At 37.2% G+C, this 26,778-nt stretch overlaps 1 protein-coding gene across 2 annotated transcripts in view; it reads right to left on the bottom strand.

Moving 5' to 3' along the window:
• The window catches only part of PDE4D (phosphodiesterase 4D), a 303,714-nt gene that overhangs the window by 95,302 nt on the left and 181,634 nt on the right, over positions 1–26,778 (bottom strand). For both annotated transcript variants that reach the window (XM_026037174.1, XM_026037182.1), the window contains exon 2: positions 10,413–10,604. In XM_026037174.1, coding sequence (XP_025892959.1) covers positions 10,413–10,604 — 192 coding nt within the window. The remainder of the gene's footprint in view (positions 1–10,412; positions 10,605–26,778) is intronic.

Raw genomic sequence — 26,778 nt, 5'->3', positions numbered from 1 at the left:
TCTGGGCCTTCTGTCCTGGAGTTTTTTCCATAAAACAGGATCATTCCAGTTCTCTAATTTTTGAATCTCATTCTATTTAACTTCTTGAATTTTATTGTGAAATGCTGGAAAATACTGTGGCTTGTTAGTTTTTAGAGGAAACATTATTAAGTACCAGTTAAACACACTGAAACCAATTCAAGATTTAATTTTCACATTTCAAATGCCCCTTTTCAAGAATGAAGAATTGTCATTATTTTGGTAAAAGCATAATGCTGAAAGTACAGATATCCAAAGCTTTCACAAAGCAGTGTAAAATGTATCAGACCCACTTGAACAGAAAAGCAATTGCATAGTGTGCTGAGTAATCTTTAATTCACATTGGGTCAGGAAATGTGGAAAAGGTGAGGCTGCTCAGAAGGAAGCAGAAACATCTAAAGCACCTGCGATATGAAATGATTCACTGCAGCTTCTTGGGCAAGCAACAGTAGCAGCAACTTAGTCTGTCACATCCTGTTAAATGGGGAATGAATCAAGTTCTGTTCCTTTATGCTTATGCAAAACAATATTTAAACATAAAAATATTGCTCTGTGACAGATTTCAAGAAAGGAGACTGAAGGGTTTGGGGTTTTTTTTTGTACACAAGTGCAAGAACATATGATTTAATCCAAGTCTTATTGATTCACAGGGTACTGCAGTGTATAAAAACACTACAAGGTATGAGTGTCCTGCTATTTTCTTTGCAGCTGATACAGAAGCTGACAGATGACTCTGTCTCAGTTCTGGACAGGATAGTGCCACATGTATATATGCAGACACAGCAAGAGGGAGGACAAACACTCTTCAATATAACAGGAGCTTCTAAACATATAGAGAACTGTTAACCTTTAAGGTTAGAAGAAATTGTTCTGATAACCATGAGAAAGACTCTGTTAACTAGAGCGCTCGGCGTATTTGTTGGTTCGTTTTTCAAAGGAAAGCCAGAACTGAGAGAAGACTAACTTTTACCTGGCTGAAAAATATACAAAAAAAAAAAAAAATCAAAATTATCACCAGCAGAAAATACTGTTAAAGTACTTAACAGTACTCATAAGATGAATCAGTGTTTCATAGAACAAATATCCAAAGGCAGGCCAAGGCGTAAATAAAGCACTGCAAGTTACCTACCAAGTGATAAAGTCTGGTCTTCTGCAGATTTCTGTATTCTGTTTCTGAAGCTTTTCTATGAGACATACCTGAATTCTCCCTGTATCAAGTATGATGGCCTCCACCCTGGAGAAGACATAGAAGTGCTCTGCTAAAACTGAAGCTAGATGCACAGGTTGCCAAATAAGAAGTACAAAAATTCTGCCTTTCTTTCCTCCGGAGTGGCATTAATTTGTCTCTCCTATCCCAATTATAAGAAGGTAATTAACTTTATCTCCACTAAAGAGGAACTTAGAGATGTATGCATGGACAGACAGAGACAGGCCCAAGGATAGACAGGGTGACTGCAAAAGATTTTTTTCTTAATTAAGTTGGTATTATTTAATTTAACCATTTAATAAAAGGATTAGCAAGAGAGACATTCTGCAGACCTGCCAGGATGCAGTTAAGAAATAGCCATTTTTTTGAATCTGTCATCTGTAAAAGCTCAAGATATCCATTAACATGATGTGAGTCCCAGAACTTAGAGAGACCACTAGAAATGTGAGAGTCTACGCTTGCCAATGTGGAGCCTGCAGGGAAGAGCCTGTAAAAGATTTATCTTCATAAATGTTGTAGTAAACTCAAATTACTGCTTTCTAGACACACAGTACAGAGAACACCATGAGAGTGATTTTGAGGACTCATTCTGTAGACGTGAAGCAAAACAGGATAATGAAAGCATAGTTTAATTAGAGGGGGCATATGTATAGAACACAGTTAGACCTGCTTGACACAAGACAGGGTCAGAATAAAAATATTATTTTTTGACATGCTCCTCAGAAAACAAGGCAATGGAAAAATGCTTCCTCACAATGCCCAGTTCTCCCCGACAAGGTTTCTTGTCAGGGGGATATTTCATGATAAAAATTGAAATAACAAGTATCATAAAGGCTATATATATCATATTATATAGTTACTGATTGATATATTCAGTCTTTAGCACTGATATCACTGTGTCATAAAATCCCAAGGAGTCACTGTGGGATTGCACAGTGGGGATAGCATTTGAAGGCGATCTTTCTGGGAGCCTTCAGAAATTGTATCACATAGCTAGGAAGGTGATGACAGTACTTGCTAGGTTTTTCAATTTGACATGTTCTGTTTTTAGACATCTTCATACAATCTATATAAAAATATTATGATAGTAGTGTAAGGAACCTTGACCCCCTGTACTATTTTGAAGCGTGGTCAAGCTGGTTTACACACTCCATTTGAACGAAAAAACCACTTATCTCCCTAGGACAAGATTTGGCTCAGAATGCCAGGCAGCCTTTAAAGCCAGCTGGCATACTCTGCATTGGATTCCCTGGCTACAAACTCAGGCATAGCCTGTTTAAAAGAATAAAGCTGCCAAACTTGGAAATGCCCAAGGGGATGGGGCTGGCAGGTCTGCACTGTGCTCTGTAGCAAAGGGCTAAGGCTACTGTCACATCGTGACAAGAACTGACTCCATTTTTTTTTATATATTAGAACATATCAAATATAATAAAAGCAAGGGAAAATCCATACAATCGGCACACAAAAATGTAGAAAATGTGAAAGAAGAGTACAAGAAAGTAGCTTTCTGATTGAATCAGAAAGCCTTTTCAGTGTAAACTTCTGAATTTGGATTAAACATGACATCCGCCCTTTTCAGTAGATAGAGCAGATTCAGACAGAATATCCAACAGCATGTTATGAATGCAACTTGGATGAGAAATTTGTGTTTTGCTGGGCACACACTCATGCAAGCCTATTGCTCACCCTAATTGCTACTTGTTGTACTTCGCTTTTTTTTTCCTGGCCCATTTCTTTTTTCCTGGCCCATTTTATAAGAGAAGCCAAATAAACATACAAGGAACATACAGATTAGACGTGCTGAAAATATGTGCATTGCTCAAATTCAGATTTTAGCAACAGAGAAATATGATTCCAAATTGCACAATGATTTAGTAATGGAAACTCCATGTAATAACACTAGCCAAGAGACCCTGTCTGTCAAAGGGCAGAGAGCAGGAGAGGCTGCTGGCTACTCCATGCAGCTTGAGTTTTCCCAACGTCTGCATTTGGAGAATCCAGGAGTGCCTGAGTTGGTTCAAAATTCTTACTTCAGGAATCACAGTGCTTCAGGTTAGTTTACTGTGCATGAACAGTGCTTAAGTTATGTCATCTCAATCTATTATAACTGAAAACAATTTTCTAATCCTAGCATGAGATGAGACACAGGTCTTGGTCTACAGAAACAGGCTCATTTGGGTGCTTGCTGAAGGTGCTGGAATCTCAGCTGACTAACTCAAAAAATTGGTAGTATTACTATTTTCTACTATATGCTATCAGAGCTCTTCCACCTCCCATGCGAGTATCACAGTGTCTTTGGAAGAGCTGAAGACGTATTGCTCAGGAAGAGGAACATTTTCATGAGGCTGCAGTCTGACTTCTGATGTGGGTAACACGCCTGAGGAACCCATCTAGCTCCTGTTCTGCTGGGCCTTCTGCAGAAGGATGCCAGCATGATGCATATGACTACAGGATAACTCAAGAAATTAACTCTGTCATCTTGTCCCAAACAGCAGTCAAGTTTCAATGCTTCACCAAGCCATCTGGGTGAGAGAAGTGCTATGGACAGCTCTGAGAAACTGTCCGGTATTAAGTCTGACAGAGAAGTATTCATGCCCAAGGAGAGGCAGAACATGGATTTGCCATGTGCTTCACTAGCACATGGGGACTTCTTTCTAAAATCAGGACTGTCTGGAGCTCACTAGGGTGAGGGCAAGGAAAAGTAATTCCTGCAGTGCAGGGTTTGCTTTGTGAGTTAAAGGGGGGACTGGCTTAAGCCAGAATGGCGTAGGGATGGGATGTGATCCAGAAAACAGCTGGAGTCAGTCAGAAGAGTCCAGGCCAATTCAGCAGTGCTGTGGTTGGACTGTTCATACAACAAGAACCACCAGATAGCCCTAAGCAAGGGTGCAAACGCAGCGAGTAACAGTGACTACAGGACAGGTTTGTTTTCTACTCAGGTTGGAGGAAATTAATCTTTGCATGTGCACATGACTGGAATTAATCAAGTTAGTGCAGCTTAATGAGTTACCATTAATCAGTTTTAGTTGCATTAACTGACACTTGTAAACTTTGACTTGTTGCAAAAGAAATTTAAACATACTAGCTTGAACCGCTTTTAAGCAGCAGTCAGTTCCTTGCTTGTCCCTACTCCACATATTCAAGTGTAGAGAAGTGTGTTGTTTCATAGGAACACATGACTTTCCATGTGAACCTCCTTCAGCCAAAGGCTGAAAGATCTCTCCACTGAAAGAAGACAGAGCAGAGATGTTGAGATGAGTGTGGGTGCAAGGAGGCTTCCTCCCCCAGAGGAGCTTGCTGCCCACCAGCTGCAGAAAGGCTGTCTCAGGTGCACAGCCTAGGGCAGGGGGTCCCCTATGCAAACTGAGAGGTCCCTACATGTCTGAATATAAGAAGAAACAGGAAGGCAAACAAGAACACACATAAGAATTTCAGCCTCCCCATTTCTAGAGAAGGAACTCCAAAGTGAGCACAAAATTAGCATCCTCACAAACACGGCGAAAGTTGTTTGTGCCCCAAGGGATGAAACTAGGAGTAATGTTCCTCTGGGTTGTGAAATCCACTTAGCCCATGCATGCAGGTAAGCACTGAGCTGGAACATGGTCTGAGCATTTTCACTTCCCTCTTTCCAGCGTTCCCATTCTCCTCTCCACCCCATGCCAGCCTTGGCTCTTGTGCTGAATGCACACGTGTGCAACTGCCTTTCAGCAAAAAAGCCCTGATAAACAACCCTGTACCGGCACATCTGAGCACCTATAGATCTCCTGAAATAAACTGCTGGTCAGAAAATGTCTTTTCAATCCTCTTTTCAATGAGAAAATGTTCTCTTTTTGCTTACAAAGTAACTGGGTCAGTCTTCAACAAATGAAGTTTGCTCAAACTTATTTAAATTTAAATTTAATCTTATTTAAATTTAAGCAAAATGGTTACTACTCAGTTCTTTGCTTTGACCACGTTTGTAAAATGTCCCAAGCAAGTGGAAAGGACACAGTAGTCTCTTTCAATTTATTTTTGTTTATAACTGAGATTTACTAATTAAATTATTCAGCTTAATTTAACTTGAAACATGAAGACTTATTCACTTTAAAAGATCTTAAATCCCAAACCTGAAGAAGCAAAATATTGTCCTATCTTTCCTAAAACCATATAAATACTTCTTTTTGCTATGAATAAGTAATGACTCAGGCAAACTTTATTACAATTTTTCATTAAAAATAAATAGAAAACAATCTTATTTTTTTAAGAAAGCTTGACTTTGCAGTTTAACTGGCCCTTTCCAGCTCACAAATCACAAATTTATCACAAATTGTGTGAAGAGAAGCTTAAACAGCAGCTTATTTCAAATGAAAGACGATGACTTCTAATTTGTTAAATTGCAGTGTGATTAATTTGCTCAATAACTGTATGTTTTGTCTCCTAGAATATTGTTTATAAGTTTTTGCAGATCACCTCTCAGAGAAAAGTTTTTTTTCCCCCTAATTTCAGATGCATACTCAGAGTATTTTATAAACACACCCAGGTCTTCCTGGCTCAGAAAAAAATAGGCTGTATCACTAATACTTTGGCTTCCCATTCCGGATTAAAAGAAAAATCCTCATTTTATTAGTGTATTAAAGGCTCAGATGAAGATTTTTATCTGTCTAGATTTGCCATCTTTGAATGTCATTATTTTTAAGTACTTTTCCCTTTTGGAATCCAATCCAGATTGAATAATATTTAGTTATTTATTCTACAGAACAAACAATCCAGAACTGGAAAAAAGTATGTGTGAGTTCACCTTAAAATTTCCCTCCCTCTGCGTGTTACTCCACATACCAGTTAAATGGATATTTCAGTCTATTGCACTTTCAGGTCAGGACCAGACCTGTCAGTCACTGACAAATAAGGGAACGCCCCCATCCTGGAATTTCCTTTTATTTAAGGCCATTTTTGCAAGCAGAATAATTCTGCGAGCTATTTTTTTGTTTTGTTTTGTTTTGTTTTTCCTCTATCATTTATTAAATTACAGATTATGTTAGCTTTATTTTGGGGAAAAGCCTCAAACAAATTTAAAATGCCATAATTATTTCTACAGCTTCTGAAAATGGGGATAACGAATCCTGAACAAGACAACCCCAAATCTCTCTATATCTATCAGACTATGGAGCTCTCTTTGTTGCAAGGTACATTTGGATTTTATTATTCAAAGAATGGATTTCCCTCCCTATCCAGGAACATGGAGTCCAGGTTTACAGACAGATACATTAAAATGTAATCTTTAAAGCTGTTCTTTAATTTTTTTAGTGAATGTTGTCCCCCAAAATATTTTGCAACTTGGTTGAAGTGGGAAAAAGATAGGTTTCAGGAATGGTTACTGTCATGGTTTGTTGAAAATAGCTCCCAGATAAACTCAGAAGAGATCATGGTTGAGCTCGGACACTCTTCTATACCAAAATGTCCCTGGAGACTATGTCCCTTTCTCCCTTTAAAAGTGGTAGCTAAAACGTAGGCTTTGCCCAGCCAGTGCACTGCTTATTGGCTTCTTTCTGGAGTTCATGAGAGTATCAATGATTTAATTGATAAGAATTAATATAATTAAAGAATTTTTTTTAATCTGGTTGATTTATCAACTGATGATTTCTGCCATCTTTCAGCTTGCTTCTCTCTTTTCTCTGTGTTGTTGCAGGCTTTTTTTTTAAACTCTCTTTTCTTTATTCTCCTCTCTTTAAACCTGTTTTCCTCTCTCTCAGCACAAGCCCTGCCCTGTGATATTGGCTGGTTCATCTTCTCACTTCTGACCTTCACATCCTCTTGTCTGTGCTGGGAACGCCCCAGCCCAGCTTCACATCACCACTGTGCCCTAGACCTTGTATCTCCCCATGGAAATCACCTGCCTCTCCCTCCAGTTTACAATCTTGTATGGCTTTTTTCTTCCTTTCCTATTCTAGAGCTATTTTTTTCTTTTTCCTGTCATTTACAGGACTACAAGTGCACTCTCTTCTGTCCCACAAGCTTTCTCTCATCTTACCTGCCTTTCAATTTTTTATTATTTTCTTACTGTGTCCTCACAGTAAGATGTTTTTGCTGTCCCTGATTTTAAAAACTCTCCTCCTCCTCTTTCTCCACACTAGTTTACATTATTTTTTTCTCTTAGTGCACTGAATGAACATTTCAGTTGCTCCATGATATTTCTCTAGCTTCCTACTTATATCTTCTTCTGGGGATTGTATGTGACTCTTTATCTCTTGATTTTCTCACAATTCGATTTTAAATTTCCTTTTTTTTCTTTTGCAGCAGAGACCATCCTATTGACCTAGATTTGCAAAGACCTGAGCGTGATGTAGTTCCATGTCTTTGGGACAAGTACAAAGAGTAAATAATGGTAGAACGATGAAATTAATACTTTAGTACTGCCATCTGTTGGCTCCCTTTTACCACGACACTTCAAATTTGAATAATTTTGAACTGTTTCCGTTGCTACTACTGAAATTGAATGTATTACAGTAATATTTATATTAAAGATATCAGTATATTAAGGAGTACTGAAAATATCAGAAATCTTTATGTTACTTTAAAAATAACAGATTTGCTTCCTTCCAGGTACAAGATATATGTCTTTCGCTTCACAATTTGCTTTATAAGTCACATACTGAGTTTGAGAATTAAAGTACTGGAAAATCAGGGCATTCTAGAAATAACTCATCTACATTACCTGAATGATGTGTAGTTTTTATAGTATATTTATTCCTACAGAGCATCCAATACTTGAATAAAGCATGCATATACATGCAGAAGGGAAATGTGACAATTTGAGAGTGATCTAAATGTGCATGTGATGCTTTCCCTGACTGCTCTTCCAGCTTTCAGCTCGTTTTGGAGAGTCCTGACCCAGAATGAGATTATATTTGATAGAGTAATTGGATTTTTTTTCTTATGAGCACATTCAATGTCTCCTTGAAGTCTATTATATAAAGAGCTCTGTGATATTTTTTTTCTTTACATGTTCTTCACGATTTTTTCTTTTCAGATTTTTCTGTCTTTCATTGCTTTGTGTTTCTTTACCTTGTTTCTGTGATATAGTGAAGCTTATAAGGGTTAGGTTTATGGACACATGATAAATATTTTGTAGTTGAAACAACTTGCTATTTATATTTCCCATTGTGGTCTATCCTAAACAGTGGCAGGATTAGCTACCTTTTTAGTCCAGCAATTCATATATGACAAGAAATTATGGAAGTCTATCCAGGTGTGAAGCCCAATTAATTTAATACATAGATGTGTTAAAAAAAGATTTTGAAAGGAAAAGTAGACAAAGTATTGAAGAAACTGTGCTCAGTATTTCAGTAATTAAATTTACTGTCATGTGCTGAAATACTAACCAGAATTCTAGGAAATGCATAAGTGCATTATGAGTTCAAGGATGGAGCACTAATCAAATTTTTAATTGAAATGACTGATGTAAGCAGAGCAGGGACCTTGGTTGCCTCTAAGGATATGAAAGTCTTCCCAAATGGTATCCTGACATGGATGTCACACTAAAAGCCTGACTTCTGAACTTCTAAAAATGAGGGTAAATGTCAGAGGAAGACCAAGGGTCCTCATTTACAAGTGAAATGCATTTTTTTAATACTACAAGGTGAGATGGATTGGTGTGTTTCATACCAATTTCAAAATTGTTCACACTGGACACAAAACTTACTAAAGTACTTAAATTAACAGGGTTTAACTGATGTATGAACCTTACACAAAATCTCTGCAAAGGCATTGATTTTGCTTATCTTGACATTTAAATATGAAAAAAAAAAAAAACTATTAACAGTCAACATAATCAATCCTTCTGAAAATGATGAATGAGATGAAAATACAAATCCCCGGTTACAATGACTGTAAGTTAAACAGCAGCTGACTTTTCACTCACTACTGTGAAAAATATTTTCCTTTGACCTAGGTACTGACTTTTTTAAAAAAGGATGTTATATTTTTCTTACAAAAAGTATATTATTGTTGTATCTTTAATGCATTTGGCTTTCCTGTTCACTAGGGGATTTTCACAACCCTGATCATTTATTTTAGTACTTCATAATTGAACCATCAACACATACTTAGCAATGAAATTTAAAACAGAATAATCAAAGAAAATATTTAGTTATTTTTCATTTATACTCCTTGTAAGTGACTAGAAGCTAGAATATTTAACGTGTTTTAGTATTACAAATAAACAGAAATTTGCATCTGACTGCAACTACTCTGGCAACTCAGAGTCTGCACATACCTGCGAAGTGTGATCTACTAGCAGAAAATATACACATAACAGAAGAATACTCAACAGCAGTGACAGAATAGAAAAGCTTTCCAAAAACCTTTTGTTAAAATTTTGCTGCTTAGTTGAAAAGCTGCTTGAAATAATTTTGGCCTCTTTTGAATTTTCTCATTTCTGCCAGCAGTTAGATCTTACCCTAGGAGTCCGAAAAACACTTGAAAGGTGCAAATATGTCTTTGTAATAAATAGCTATTGTGCTGTCCACAATTGTTATTATAACATAAATTGAAGTGCAGGTTCTTACCGACCTTTCGACCTCCTCTTTAAATTGCTGAATTATCAAACAATATATATTTTAGGGAAAAGCATACACTTTCTCAGAAGTGAGCAATATATAGTTTGATTTAGCATGTTGTTAAGCTGAAAACAATTGCTCTGCTTAAACTCAGGAAAATGAATAAATTTCTAAATGCTTCAATCTGCAACTACGTACATAGGATTTATACTAAACTAACTGTAAACACTTTGTAAAAATTCCTAGTGGAAAGGAATGGAATATTAAGAATATTAAGAGGCAGAAATTGAGTTTGTTTAAGTTGCAATGAAAAGAGTTAAGAGGTAAGCTAACAAAGTTGCCTGTAGTATAAGCAACTTTGGTTTGTTGCTTGATATTATTTTGATTATTCTGTCAAAGCTAATACAGTGCATAAACACATCAAGTACACCCTCACAATGTTGTTACTTTCAGAAAACTGCAAAAACAGATACAAACTTAATAAAATAAAGTAATAAACAATAATTTGTGTGACTTGAGTGGCATGAGTGATTATTATCTTTGATTCCAAAAGAAATTTCTTATTGTTGGAGAAATGTTAGCCCAAAGATTAAGGATAATTTGCAGAGGATAATACATGGGCTACAACTGTTTTTTTTTTTTTAAATACTTACATGTCACTGGCAATGGAGGAGTTCCTGGACATGGACTTTGGAGAAAGGTCATAGTCACTGTCTGACCGATAAAGGAAAGACTCCCTACGTTGACTATGGACAAAGTTTGCCTGAAGAATTAGCCCTGATCCAGGGCTTGTCATGGGATCCAAGGGACTTCGTCCCGATGATGTGCCATTGTCTACATCGAAACTGCAAAAAAAAAAAAAAAAAAAAGATGAAAAGGTTTATGCTATTGACATATGAATTTTGTAATGAAGTAATGAACACTATTCTGACAAATTTAATGCTAGGTAATTGCTTCTGTTAGAACCTGTCAATTCCACTGCTGAGGCAGTAACAAGGGGCACAAGAAATATACTGCACAATTGCTGGTAACCACAAAGGCCAAACAGTCTGTAGGAAAAGAAACTTGAGAAAGGAAGAAGCCAGTATTTGAAATATAGAATATATGAGTTTACAAGCATGGTGTCTATGAGCTTTAAACATGAAGAAATGTGTCTTCAAGACACATGAAGAATTGTTGTCTTCTTCCTCAGGCCCCATCTCTCTTGGTCTGGCACCCTCATGACCCTGCCTCCCACTCTTTTGTTACTGAGTAGTTATCCATCACTCATACTTGATTAGTACTCAAACATTTTGAGAGCATATTTTGCCTTTTCTCAATGATTATGAATGAAATGTTGGAGTATGATCAAATGCTGGATTATGATCAATGTGTGCATGTGTGTTTGGGCACATTTGTATGCACTAGAGATAGCTGCCACAGTACAACCAGAGCAAAGCAATGACTCCTGCCAGCAGAGTAACTTCTGCAGCTCTTCTAGCTGTTGCATTTGGTAGAGGGGTAAACAACTGCACTGTTCCTAGGGAACATGCTGTCTTGAAGCTGAGCCAGGAGAGGGAAAGAGAGAGGGGGGAAGTGTTCACGTAGTCCCTGACAGCTCCACAAAGGGCTTTGAAGAGCAGAACAAAGACCTTGAAGGGGACTCCGCAATCAGGGAGAAGCTGGTGTAGGGCAAGCACGGCTCAGATGATGTGCTCATGGCAACCTGTGTTGCTTAGCAGCCTCAGAGCTCCCGTATGCACCATATGGAGGCCTTTCGGAGTGGGTGGCTCAGTTGCTAGATTTAATGAGGTGCACTACGTAGTCTCAGAGGTCACATAAACGTGGATCAGCAAGATTATGCCTGCATCTGATAGGATGGCGCACATCTTATTCAGACAGAAATGAAAGACAGTTGTTCCTTCCTTGGTTGGCCATGTCTCTAAAAACTAACGGCAATTTCAGTTTTATAGTAGAAAAGGTGTGCATGAGACCTCGGTTTATAATTAATTTAGCTCCTTTGCAGTCCTCATGCAGGAATTCAAATATTGCTAAAGCTTTTAATAATGAGGGACAAACACAGGATTCATCACCATCTTTTAAATAAGGATACATGTTAATATCATATTTTTGCAACAAATTCATGTACAGTACTCATTTTGACAAGGCTGTTCACATAAAGGACACCCAGTGGCTTTTAATTATATCTAATGACAGTTGAAGAGTACACATCAGCTGTGATTAGACTTCAGCCTTGCACATGTTTCACAGAGGTACACGTTGCTACCGGGATTAACTTGTTTCTTGCTTTTACTCATCTTCCAAAACCAGAGTGAAAGCAAAATATTTTCCCTCAAAAAAACAAGAAAAAAAAAACAGGAAAAAAAAACAGGGGAAAAAAAACAGGAAAAAAACTCAACTAAAGAAGACATGCTTTCAGAATTGCTCGCTTCAGTAAATACCAATATCTATACTTCTTCCCAAACTTGTTTTCAATTGTGCCTGAGTATTTCTATGCCCTCAAATATCCTACTACTATAAGGCCTCAAATTGTCTCAAATTACCTGAACTTTATCCGTGCTAAGGAGCACTCTGCCACTAGTCTGTTGAGTGACAGTGAACAGCTCAAGGCATCTCTGCACTTCAGTTACTCTATCCATTCACCAGTGATAGAAACTTTAACCTCTTCAGGATTATTTCCAATCTAAATCTGTATTTTGTGATGCATTCATAAAAATATTGAAAAGGACTAGATAGTATTAATATTAAAGTAAAACATCATTTACAGCTATCATTAGTGACTATTATTACTATCAGTGAATATCTTCAAATTATACTTATTAAGGAATATTCTTTTACAGAGATTTGCTTAACATTGGACTTCTTCAGCCAACTAAATAAAATGTTTTTTATTGCATTAAAGCAGCACACAGATTTGTTTAAAGATGTGTTTTTCTTTTCTATTCTGTTATCAGTTTTATTTATCTCACTAAGAATCAACAGCATGTTTCAATTAATGATTTCATTGTTAGAGTCACAAATATTTCCTTTTTTAAAATCTTAAAATTTAAAAGCTAATTGAATAAAATGGCAGATTTGTCAGTTGTGTGAGGCCTTGTGACTTGTACTGCTGTATAACAAAAACACAGAAGATTTGTATATAGCTGTTTTGACCTGAATTTTGTCCTGTGATACTACATTATGTCCACTAGATGGGTGTCAAAAGTAATGAAATGGATCCAGATGTATCAGCTAGCCCTTGGCTCATACTCCTCAACCAAAATGTCTTTCATCTAAATATGAAAAAAGAAAAGAAAAATTGTTCAGTGCTACAGTCAAAGGGTAAATGTGAATAAGCACAGGTTTGCCAAATAGGTAAGTTTATATAAAAAGTCTGTAAGATGTTATGGCAGTTAAGTGTTTTATTTAGCTCTTAGTAAGACATTTGCCAGCAACACTTGCAGACACAAAAGACTATACAAAACTAAATGAAAAATGTCTTGAATTTTTCCCTGCTTGTCTTGAATCCCAAGGCTCCTCTGCAAGAACTGCAGTTACTGATCACACTGCACCAAGTGTGATCAGAGAGATTCAAAATGAAGAATTGTAGAATTTTACGCAAGTTTGTCTGATCTTTGTATATACCCTGAGAAATCTTAAGATACAGAATGGGACAGATTCCTCACTCTGCCTGGACACAGATTGCAGAAAATCAGCTGTATTTGCATCTTATTTACCTTGCCAATCCTTGGAAATTTTAAGCTGTAGCAGGGAATATGCTGTGAATATAAAATCTATGTTCAGTCACAAACTGAAAATAGTGAATCTTTATGCTATTCTCTCCCTACTATGCACCCTCTATCTCCTTTCACTTTTGGTGCACAGTACTTTTCTGAAAGGACAGAATAGTATGGAAATTGTTACTGAACCAGACCAGCTTTGCCACCCATTCCCTGTCAGAATTTGAACATTTAGAGAGAGAATTTTCCACTGGAGCTCTTCAACTTCCTTCAGGCACTTTGCACAATAAATGCAAAGCTAAGTTACTATTTGTGACAGGAGCACTTGGCACAGAAAGCCCCGAAGAACTGTCTATGTTCAAAGGACTTTGCTGCAACTTCAGAGGTGTTCTTCTGGATCCTACGTCTTAAAAGTACTGCTGCATTGGTAACACCACATAACATCTTTTCACAAGGTAGAAAAACCTCTGAGGACTTCTCTTTTAAGCCATTAAGCAATTATCTTGTAATTTCTGCCAGGTTGCCAAAAAGAAGAAAGAAGGTCAACATATGTACAAAATATCACATACTGTTCCTTAATGGTATGATAATGAATATGGACAAGAGCTCATAATTAAGGCTGCACAGAAAATCTTACTGCTGGCCATTTTTATTACTGAGGACTTAGCAAATTAATCCTCTTTGTAGTGTAGTTTTAGGGAATATCTGTAGAGAATTTAGCAATAGTAAAAAAAAAAGAGAAGAATTAAGTACACTCAAAAATGAATTTATGAATTTACTAGACTTTATAAAACACAGACTGCACTCTTGATATTAGGCTCCTCTACTAGTCTCTCCCCGCCCTTGATCTCTCTTATCTTGGACAAAGACAGGTATGAGCCAGACTAATTGATCCTCTAGGAAATACCTCATATTTTAAAACCATCTTTAACCATCATGGAGTGCCAAGCAAGATCTAGAGAAGGAAATTTCGTCTGCTTTCATGGAAATCTTGTCCTAGTGGCAATAAATTTCTCCAGCTACCTTTCCGCACAAATCATTTCCCCTACTCTCCAGACGCCCTGTCCTGTTTTTTTAACCTGGAAGCACAATCTCACCATCAGATAGAATGGGTACGCATTGCACGGCTGCTGCAATTCAGTTATCAAAGAAGTGTCATTCTGTACTAACTTCCTTCGGACAAACCCTCATTTACAGCAAGAGAAAAAAACCCAACAAAGTAATAAGATTTTATTAACCGCCCAAAATGTAAATTATTTCTCCATGGGCCCATAAGTATGCATCTACTGTGGAGGAGGAGGTCTGTGGACACTGGAGAAACTGAACAGCCAGATAAGCTCCTGAACTGCAGAATAATAATTTATTCCTTAAACTGTCCCGGGCCAAGACTCACCCTGCTTGGGGCAGACACAGCAGAGTAAGTCCTGATTGCTTGCTTGGTGTCCTGGGACTGAGAAGAGCAGGAAGCAGTGTCACCTGGCTGCCCCCACGGCATGCGGCAGCACGGAAAGGCCTCCGTGTGCCCATTCCTAGGTAGCTCAGTAGAGCCTCCAGCCTAGGAAAGGCTGTCATCCCTGTCACTCCTGATAAGGTTAGAGTACAGAAAGGCCACCGTGTGCCCATTCCCAGGTAGGTCAGCATAAAGCCACTTAGGAAAGGCGTATTAAACTGGATACGGTGCTCTCACACCCTTGGGTGTCCTGATGCTCGCGTATGCTGCACATCTATGTGTCTAAAATCAAAGCAAGACAGTTTACAGCTTTGCTCTTAGATTTATTGGCTATATTCTGCACTAGTTATAGGTTCGTTTCATATCTCAGTTATCAGGCCAGCTACTGTGATGCAGTCCTTCAGAAAATGTCTAATGACTCCCAAGACACCACGCCATTAAAAAGTTTTCTGTTACTGATTTTATTACACTGGTTTTAAAATCTCAATCAGAGAAGAAGAAATAGATGAATAAACCAAAGGGCTCTTCTTTCATGTGAAATAGAGTCTTTCTGCTAACAAAAACTGACTTTCCATTGACATATTTTAGGTAGTTAATTTCTGTCTATATTCTGTCTCCATATTTAAACTCTAACTACGTTCACTGAATTCAGTGCATTCAGCTGTCCAAAGACTTACTAGTATACCACATAATTATTATATTTTTTTGTGAAATACTGATTAAAATCAGATATACTTAAAATACTTTAAATAAATATTTTAACTAAATCAAATAAGACAGGGCAAACACTTCTATTACATCTTTATGAACTCTCTTGGGACTCTTGATGTCTTATTAATAAACGGAGTATTACATATGACAGCAGGTGATTTGGATGTCTCCTTTGTTGCCAGAAATAGCTACCCAATGACCACTGTAATAATAAAGATCCAAATTTACAATTTTCTTCATCAGAAACAAGTTCTCAGCAATCAGCCCCTACCATAGGCTCCCACTAGCCTCTAGATTTTAATATGAGGTTAACATGAGTTAACATGCTTAATATCAGAAAAAAAGTCTTAAAAATAAAAGAGTGGACCTATATAATTGAATGGCAGGCCTGAAATTTATTTCTTATGTTAATTCTGTGGCCATGACCTTTCAAAATATTTCCTTTCTGTCAGAGCCTCCCAGTGACGCAGGAGTTACCACATCCGTCTTTCTTTTTGATTTTTCTGTCTCCTCCCACATGCTTTCTAAAAAGCAAAGATCCAAGAGAAATGAGCAACAAAAATGACAGAGAAATATCTTGACTGACATTTGGAAGAAATACCATAAAACCTCTCTACATTCAAAGAAGATTATTTTATATGCAATCTAAGTGATATTCTCAGTCTCTCTGTAGCAAAGTTAACAAAATACTTCTGTCTTTCTTGCTTGCATTAATGCTCAGTGAGTTGTAACCAAATGATATTAAAATAAACATATGATCTAAATCTGAATTTTGTCCTACCACTGTATATGGGAGAACTCAAGCCAACTATCTACTTGTGGCTTTGGGTTTCCAGTCAAGCAATTCAGCAGGCAAGCCCTATGATTAAGTCCATTTTTAGAAGTGGTATGGATAGATTTTCCAGTACCAAGACTGCAAGTAAAAGAAGAAAATGTGTCATTTCATGAAATTTCTCTCTTTTAGCAACAAAACTTGGCTTTTGCTTTTGGCATAAATGTTTCAGTAAACACTTGGAATGTAATCGGGCCTGAATCTAATATTAGAAGCAGAGAAAACAGAGTAAGACATGGTGAGTAGGAAAAAAACCAATGAAACGAAAGGATTTATAAGAATTAGTCTACTCAAACATGTCAGCAAAGGAGCTCCAACTATATGTTTAAGCTCTTGTCTCATGATTTTCTATCAAGAGGCTTAGGAAATGCAGCTTACAACCTCTACACAAACTTTTTCATATGCTGTATGCAAACAAGTAGTGTCCTATGATGACTTTTCCATATCTGTGGAGATTTTGCATTGAAAAGTCTCCCCATGCTAATTTCAAGGCAAACTTTTCATAATGTCATCTCACTGTTCCTGGTTTTACCTCAATAGATCATAAACATTTGGTGCCTCAAGCCTTTAAAGCATTTGTTGCACCTTTCAAATCAATTTGCTTGCTGTGCCAAGCCATACTAGAATTCTTTTCATGATTCTTTTCATTCATTGCCCATTCTTTCCTGATGATTTTTTCATCTTTGAAGTTACCTCTTATAAGTTAACAGCTTCCTAGTAGCACAATGTACAGAAATGAAAGTTTCCAGATACTGTTATACAGATTACCTTATTGCAGCATAATAAAAATACAAACCAAAAATGGGAGGGAAAAAATACAATATAAATTCCACGAAATGTCATAATCTGACTGTGCTTTTACTTTCTAGTTTTAAGTCACTTTGTATGATTTTTTTGATCTGATAATCCAATTCGCTTGTACCCTCATTTTCAGCTAGTAAAATATGGCCACCAGCATTTTAACTTTTTTTCCCAAAGGCTTCTGGGGAAATCTCTAGCATATCAAAATCTGAATGAGGAAGTCTGCAGAAAGTTTATAAGGAGAACCAATCTTCTGGAATCTGGTAGAAAGAAAGCTAAAAAACAGAATCACTCAATCCGAACATGACAAAGAATATATAGTAAATCTGGCAGAGCTCCAAAGCAAGCCCTCAGCCAGCTGGCCCTGAGCTGGACTCTAATGGCTTAGTCACCTTGTCCTGAGTAGTCTTCTACGAGTGCTAGGGGAGGTATTCGTGGTTCTCCACTTTATTGCTGTCATTATTTAGTTTGCATCATTTGAGTTACCATTCACTCACATCATTATATAATACTCTTTATATTACATAATCATTATGCAATATCCTGAGTGCTCTTATCTTCAGTAACTTACCCTTTCTCTGGACTGTATATATTAAGTGGCTTCAAACTCTTTAATAAATCACTTTATTTCTTCAAGAAATTCTAGAACAACATTTCTTTTTCCTTTCTAAGAGTGAGTGTGGATTCAACTATCCCCACATCTTGTCTGAACTAATACTTCCTGAGCAGTATTTAGAACACTGGGATATAAAACAAGTTTGTATTGAGTGCAAGAGTATAGTAAGCATTTGCTGAAATTTATGGTGTCATTAATTTTCCCTTATTTTAAATACATCTGAATCAGATCTCAGAGCATTTCAAAATATTTATCTTGCAATATATAAATGCAAACCATGTATCAAGCATATTATCTAATCCTAACTAAAATTCCCCCCCCCCATTAAAGATATTAGCTGCCTAGTAACATATTTCAGAAAAAAAAAGTCACATGTGAAAAAGAATATTACATCATGCTTGAGAATCAAATTGCTGCCAGAGAAGGAAAAACCAGCTCACTGATAGAACTCAGCCTCCTCTTTCAGTGAATTCAGCTCAATGTAACTGTATGTTCCTTCTCAGTTAGTGGTTTGATGAAGCAGGTATGGAGGAAAAGCAGCAGCTTCTCAGATGTGTAATATTTAAATCAATATCCCATACTACTGCTGAAAGCAAACAGAATGAAGAAGAGAGATAAAAAATTCTCTGGGACCAACCCTGCCAGGTAATTGATTGGCAGCTGCCTGAAAAACAGGACCATCTAAAAAAATATTTATATTAACCATAGTGAGAATAAATGCTCCAGGAGGTCATAGAAGATATGGATGTACCCTGTGCTTTGGTGTCCTGGCCAGATGCAGAGGGAAAAAAAAAAAAAAAAAAAGGAATAGTTGTTATTATCTATTCTCAGATATTCCAGGAGAAGGAGGTACAGAATAAGGTTCCAAAGAACTCAAGTGTGCAGGCATCTTTATTTTTTTTTTTTGGAAAAAGCTTTGTCTAGATTTTTTTTTTAATTGAGATCTGGTTATTTCATCCTCTGAAGTGTTCCCAGTGGAATCAATAATTCTGCCAAATGTATACAGTTACTTACTAAGCAGTTCTTTCAGCCAAACTCATCTGCATGTCCAAAGCCCCGACAAGCCTGCCGCACATGTGCACTTATTAAACATCTTCCTCGGTTGCCACAGTTCTACACGCACAATCAAGCAATGTACATCAAAGATTTGGGGGCAGAATTCCTATCAGAGTCTTTGGTTTCATGTGGTTAAAAAAAAAAAAAAAAGGGTAGCTCATAAATCTGAGAAAGACATGGGACCCTCTAGGCAGCTGAGTGAAAATATGAACACCTACTTCACAACATAAGGTATCAGGAAATTCTTCATTTCATTCTTTTCCTCTGCAGGAATGAAGTGGGATAATAGGATATGAAATGATTTCTTTCACCAGATGAGTCATCCTGAGTGAATCATTTTATCCCCTTCTTTCCTTCCATTTCCCTTCCTGCGAAATAGATGCTTTGTAAAATGCTTAGAGATCCACTCAGGAAAAAAAAAAAAAAAAAAAAAGCAGACTTAATAAGGCCTAAAATTAGTATTACTGAGAGTACTCTTTCTTGTAGGAAACAGTTGAAGAAATATGAAGAATAGAAGACAGACTTGCTTATTTATCTGTTTTAATGCTTTAACTTTCCAAAACCTTTCCACCATTAAAAGAGGACTAGAGGAAGGCATTAGATCTGGTATTTCTATAACATTTAGTAGCCAATGGAAAAGAAGGAAAGAAGAAAAAAAACCCAAATATTTTATTAAAAGAAACTTTATGAAAGGTTCTGGAAAAGGAAAATAAGTAATTTTTGCTTGAGAAAAGAAGTCATTTTGATTTTTTTTTAATTTTTTTTTTCTGTGTAATCTGTTTTTCTGCAAGGAAGGTGCAAAAATCAATACAAATTTTCCTTTCACGTAAAAGCAGATGATTTTGATTTCAGAGTGAAAAAAAAATCACCATAAATGCTAAGCAATAGTTATTATTGCAACAGATTCAACACTACTGGAGCCTAAAGGACAGAAACCTGGCAGTGACCAAGCCCGTGCTTGGCATCCTGCTCCATAGCCCAACCAGGCCAGCCCACTGGCAAGCTTCTCCTCCTGTGAGTCTTGTAATTCTGCTTAAACTAAACCTTCACAGTACATGTTTTCCTGTCTAATTCTTTCCCCTCGCCCTCCAGCCATGGCTCTCTGCCAGCAGAACCTGTCTATCCATGAGACAGACGTACTATTAAAGAAGAATAGCCAAGTAAGCAGCCATGCATAGTATTTTCTTTGAAATTTGTCTTAAGTGTTAAGAGTTAAGGCAGTAGGGACAGTCACTCCTTGTTTCTGACATCTTTAATGTGTGAGTGAAGTAGCGTAATTGAAATATCCAATATAGTTTTCGCTGAAAACTATACAAAAGTGTCATCATATAATTACAACTTAAAAGCTGTAAGCATAAATTTTCAGAATATTCATGGCTCTGTACAAATTCAGAGATGACTACAAGGCTGCTTGAGACATAAAACCTTTGGTTAAAATCTGCCTAAGTCCTCAGGGAGTCTTCTGAAAAGAAGAAAGGCGGGGAAATTTTTGCTTATACTTCAGATAATAACTAATAATGAGAATATCTGTATACTTTTAAATCATAATGAACTGTTATGTTATACAGTAATGTTTCAAATTGTTTTTATGTTACCTCTTTTAAGGAAAGACATCCAATTTATTTTCCAAGCAGCAGAAAGCTGCTATAAAGCTATATAGCTTTATAAAGCTAAATATCAGGATATGAGGCTTTTTCTTTTGCTTTGATTAATTCTACAGCTGAGGCTAATTTAACACTCAAAGAACAAGTAGTAAGTTGGAATGTGACACTGGACTCCAGGTGCACAGAGATGTTACAGTATATTTTAGGAGGTTGAAAATGCTGCTCTAAAACTGTTTTTCAGGATTATTATAATAAAGTCCATGATATGATAGAAACTATTCACAAAATAGATGCACACAGAGGATGAACAAGCAAGCCAATGAGGAATGGACTGGACATGCTTGTGGAAAAGGGAAAAGATATAGAACAGAGGATCCCAATCCTGCGTACCCTTCTAGGTTTAATCTTAAACACTCTGTTAAACAAAATTCTGCTTATCAATACTTTTCACAAGAGAGTGAAGAAAGGGATGTGCTCAAGTATATTCTGCAGTGGTAATAGTAGTATATTTCAATCGTCTCTTCCAAAGAGTTTTAAAACAGAAAATAAACTGTTCTTCATTTTGGATTTCAAAATGCCACCGAATGAATAAATAAAACCATTTCTTACTTTGAAGCAAAAGCTCCAATATTGCCAGGATCAATATCTTCAACATACAAATGACAGCAAGCAGAGAGAGCAGCTGGTCCACATTAAGGAACAAAGACTTACAGTGTTTTGCTTTCAATTGCACGGGATAATGCTGAACTTCTCATTTCTACTATTAGCAACGAGTAACTACTGGTTAGGAAATCAACAGACTTCAGTTGAGTAAGCAAAATGGTCCAAAGAATTATGTAATAACTGAAAAATGCATGCTTCCCACTCATCATGATAATATCGATAGCATAAATACAAAATTACATTTTACTGCTGAAATGAACAACTAGGAGAGAGTTGCAAATGCACAATATCAGTCTCAAAGTCCTAAGTTAAATAATATTAACAAATGAAGGTCATCTTACAGGCACAGCGGAGAATGCGTTTCTTCTGGGGGAGGAAAAACTGCTTGGACAAGATCAAAAGCTCTGATAGCTTTACAAAATGTCATTTCCTAGTTATTCATTTCCATCATTTTCCAAGAATGGAAATTCCAAGAAGAATAATACATTGCCTCACAGCTGTGAATGCCCTGCTTGCCAAAAATGTGACTGTAATCACCATCTATGAATCAAAGACAAATGATGGCATTGCTGATAAATATGAGTAAGGAGTTTATGGAAAGTTAGCCCAATAGAGCTGAAAGTCATTTTCAGTTGGAAGTGGTATGTTTGCACATGCAAGCACAGAAGTCATAAACTGGCCTGTACCAGAAGGAACGTAATCACAAGAGATAAAATCATTTTAATAGGTGATTGTGGTATTTGTGTTGGCACAAATGCTAAGATTTTATGAAGGTTGCCACCACCGCTACTACCAGGGATCCAAAGAATTCTGCATAACATTTGTCCGGCTCAAATCTCTGGCCTTTAAAGAATGGAAAACACATGTCAGCAATTACGCCACTAGTCGCTGCGTTACTAGGCATAAAAACAGATCTTGTGCCAAAGTAGACTGAGTCACTTCTTTATACATTTTCTCAAATGTCCTGAACCATACATGGCATCTAACTGAACCGGTCATGTCAGTCACCCTGAAACCCAGGCTAGCATGCTGCTTTTGGGAAGAATATGTGTGTCGGGAAGACTGTATGTGTCTCCACTCACTGAGGTGAGTATCCTAGGACGAGCTGGACAGTAAAACATCGTCTTTGCTGGAGTTTCCGGCTAAGAAAGAAACTTAGTCAGACCAGCCTAGAAAGACCACAGACACAGTAGCACTGAAGCAACATCACTGTCAAGCTTTACTTCAAAAGACAGATATCTGACCTGTTAGCTTCGGAACTAACACACAGCAGGCTGCACTTTTAAAAAGTAATTAATTAGTTAGGCACAGTTGCAGTGCCTAAAACTGATCATCAAAAAGATTTCAACCAGGGGTTCCTACTGGCTTTGATCCACTCTTACCCTGCCTGCCAAAAATATTGCAGCTTTGAAAATCTTCCTTATATTAAATAATATTTAAAAATATTTCCTCTTGACTATTTGTTGGGTTGGGGGATTTCTTTTTTCGGTTGGTTGGTTTTGATGCCTGGCTGATTCTTGCCAGACTTGTTTGATAGCTGGGTCTACATCAGCATTACAAGGCTTTCCTGCTAAACTGCAAGTGAGATTGGGCTCAGATTTTGGAGTGGAGCTGTTAAAATTTTCTTCTTTTTTTGCTTGTACTCAAAGATAGTTGTGCATGTGGGTGCAAAAAGCAAATTATCCTTGCTGTACTCAGGCCCTACATCTCCAATTTCACCTCATTTGTTCTATGAGCAATTTAGGAACTTTGAGCACCTTAAGACAGATCACAGTATCAAATTAGCAGGCAAACAAAAAAAGAGAGGGAAAAAGTAACTATCTAGTAAGCTGTATGGGCACTGATTTCCAGAGAGCAGCTGGCAAAAAAGACACTGAACAATGAGAAATAATCCTGAAATTTCATTTTCAGTGTATATATACATACATACAAAATATGATTTTCAGTGTACGCATAATAAAGTTTCTTCTTGTCATGTGCTACTGAGGGAGACATTCTAAATTTTAAAAATTTACTTGCTAAAGCATAAAGAGAGCCTTAAACGCTATGAAACTGATGTAAAGATATATTTCTAATTCCAAATAATTAGGGGATAGCCCAAATGTTCATTACACAACACAAACCAAAAGGCAGCCAAAGCACTAAGGCAAGATGTTCCTTGCCACCTGAAAGGCAGCCGCCTATTATCTCAATTCATTATTCACATTGAGGTTTGTATTATAGAAAAGACACAGAAACAGAGCTAGATAAACCACACTCTTTCCAGCTTCAAAAGCAACAAATTATAATCTCTCCTGACACATACAAAATTCTTCTTTTCAGCCTTCTTTTGTAGGAAGAACATAATCAGGTCTAGCTTGATTTTTTTCTAGAATCTCTGCAAAATCCCATGGAATGTTTCCCAAAGGAATTAGAGAAGAAAGGAGCAAGAGCCGGAATACGAGGCAGCAAGGGAAAGAAACCCAAGCACAACTGCGTGCTGCTTCAAACAGTCTTTTGAATAATTTACTGCACGGCGTTTCTGCCAGTCAAACTGACAGCAGGTTTGTTCCCCAGCAAACATGAGCCAAGCGGTGCCTGCGCAGAGGCCCTTTGAAATATCAGCCCGCACTGAATGAGTTTCTCAACAGCCTCCCTGGTTTAATGAATGGCAAGAGATAACAATAGAGGGGGGAAATTCAATTATTGAAGGATAGCTCAACTTCAGAATTCAGGACTACTTGAAGAGTATTGTAATATAAAATTGAGGGAGACATGATGAAAATCTGAAGCTCATTTGGAAGCATCACCAGCCTCGCGCTGAATGGCTCTTTGAGCCAAGTGACCAGCTAGAAACTTCTTGCCAGCTGCACGCTACGAAGCCTGCTCAAGTGGAGCGGCCCTTTGTGTATTTTTAATTGCTTTTCAGCATCACTGATCATGCTTATAAGGAAACTTGAGTTACAATGAAAGTAGGTGGAAAATGGACTTGGTTCTTCAGCAGACGCAAGGGATCCCTTTAGGGCCTTCCTTCCATTTCCAGCCTAAGAGACTTTGTGTTACCAGTTCCTTTATGCTATTGACCTCAGGTCAATATTGTGTGTGTTTCTAGCAGCACCTAAAAATGCACCCAAGAAAAACAACTAAGATGGCCTCTAGTCTCACAGATGTATGAGCAGTAGCTATCTGCAGGTAGACATCCTGAGAAGATCATGTACTTGACATTTTTACTTGCCATAAATTAACATGCTCAATTTTACCATATTGAACCTGCCAGGGTTAGCTTAAAGTATTGCCTTACATGCTTATGGCAAGGGTAACCCTTCCACCTTTTAAATACTCATTTTTAACTAAGCATAAAACAGGGATAAGCCTAATAACATTTTTTTTAAATGATTCAGACATAACAGGCTAAAACAGAGGAAGATCTGCACACAGGAATTGTACAAGATTCCTCCGGAGTTTATGCGACGGCTTTTCAGTCTATCAGACATCCTTCCTCTGTGTTTCCTTCTTCCTACTTCCTACACTGCAACCCCAACAGATAGAGGTCTTCTACAAAACAGATATAAAAGAAGTATTGATACAGAACAGATGAGAAATAAATACACACATAACTCAAAAAAAGCAGGTAAATAAACAAAACAAAAAAGATCTTTTTGTTCTCTAGAAAGTTGCTAATGTCACTTTGAAAAACTTCTAAACAAAATGGTTTGTTTAGAAATCATATAGGGAAGCATGCATTTTGATGGATGTCTAAATTTGGAAGTGAGGGTCCTTAGACAGTCATTAGAGAGATGATTCAGAAGACAGCTTGGAGCCCTTCAGACCCTCTGCATGGCCCTTGAGATGCATACAGTTTCTCTACTGCCTATAGATGGGTGAAAATTTGTCTTTCACAAGCCGTATATCTCCCACGTTGTGGTTATATTTTATATCTAGCAGGGGGGTGCAGGAATCCGAAGACAGAACAACAGTTTTGGCTCTGGCAATGGGAGGATGCCTGCCTGCTCAGCCCTAGGTAGTGGGGTGTCCCCAGAAGGTAGCGTTATCCCTCACTCTGAGAAGAGCACAGTTCATCTTATGAATGAAAAAGTCTTAATCAAAAAACATGATGAGAAAAAAGAAAACAGTATTAAGACATACCAGGTAGTTCAGTTACACTATAGAATAGTTGCTTTGAGGTGATAGCCATAGGACTACAAACTGCTAAAACAAAGGCCGTGAAGGCCTTCACTTGGTCATACACACTACAAGCAGCACAGTCAATATAACAGTTGATTTGGCTTCTCACTCCAGAAGGGGAGAAACAAAACTTGTGAGCATTGAGACCACAATTTTTTAGTACAATTGAAAAAATACAGACATACAAAAAATAGAAACTGCAAGTTGTAGCATACAGCCACAAAAGTACATTTGTGCAAGCCTACAGGCATCATATGCCTAAATTGCCCATAAACAAAAAAGATGAAGTTATTATTAAAATAATAGATAGTTTCCCAATGTGTAATGCAATGTCTTTATAATCATTTTTATAAATATGTATTTTTATATGTTAATAAAACTAGAAACAGCACCAAATAACTTTTTTTCTATTAGATAACCAGCTCTAATAACTTAGATCTTTTGCTTCCTTCATCCTTTGACTAGCACCACTGGCAGGCTTCACTACTCTTTTGTCACACAGTATTTTTTATTTTCACACAATCACAGAATGGTTGAAGTTGGAAGGGACCTCTAGAGATCATCTAGTCCAACCCCCTTGCTCCAGCAGGGACACCCAGAGCATGTGGAACAGGGTCTCATCCAGGAGGATTTTGAAGACCTCCAGAGAGAGAAACTCTACAACCTCCCTGGGCAGCCTGTTCCAGGGCTCTGTCACCCTCACAGTGAAGAAATTCTTCCTCACACGCACATGGAGCTTCCTGTGTTTCAACTTATACTCATTGCTCCTTGTCATTCACCCTTCAGGAATTCATACATACTAATCAGATCCCTTCTCAACCTTCTCTTCTCAATTTTATAGCACCTCAGAGTATTGTTAATGCTTTTTAAAGAAAATGGAAGACGCAGTTCACAAACAAAGCATTTACAACATAACTAGATTTGTGATACAGTAATAAAGATGACAAATAGTGTGGGAGAGGTTCAACAAGGAAGGTTGAAAGCTGCAATAACATAATTATGTAATTGCTCAGTTTTAGGCATATAAATGCCTATTTTTTATAGCTAGAGGTTTTGAAAGACAAAAGAAAAATGAAAAAGGAAACCAAGACTTTTTTCTTTTTTTCATGAAATCAAGATAAACTTTTGAAAATAACTGTTTTGCTGCAGCATCACTAAGGCTGATTTTCCTGACACATGCTAATTAGGAGGGTCATTTCAAATTCAGATAGAAAATAAGATTTAAGTGCAAATAAGGATAGAAGAGATGCAAAAGAAAAATAGATGGGAAGTAAAACTAGCTTCTAGTTATGGAGATGGACTACATATAATATAGCAAATGTAAAAAGCTATGATACAGGGAAATTAGTAGTTGGTTAAATCAAGGAAATATCAGATGACAAATGACTACTGCACACAAGCTT

Source organism: Nothoprocta perdicaria, unplaced genomic scaffold (genome assembly GCF_003342845.1).
Source record: "Nothoprocta perdicaria isolate Ctin4 unplaced genomic scaffold, notPer1 scaffold_1, whole genome shotgun sequence".
NCBI classification, from domain to species: domain Eukaryota; kingdom Metazoa; phylum Chordata; class Aves; order Tinamiformes; family Tinamidae; genus Nothoprocta; species Nothoprocta perdicaria.
Note: the sequence above shows the minus strand (reverse complement) of the source record. Positions and strands in the feature narration are given on the sequence as shown.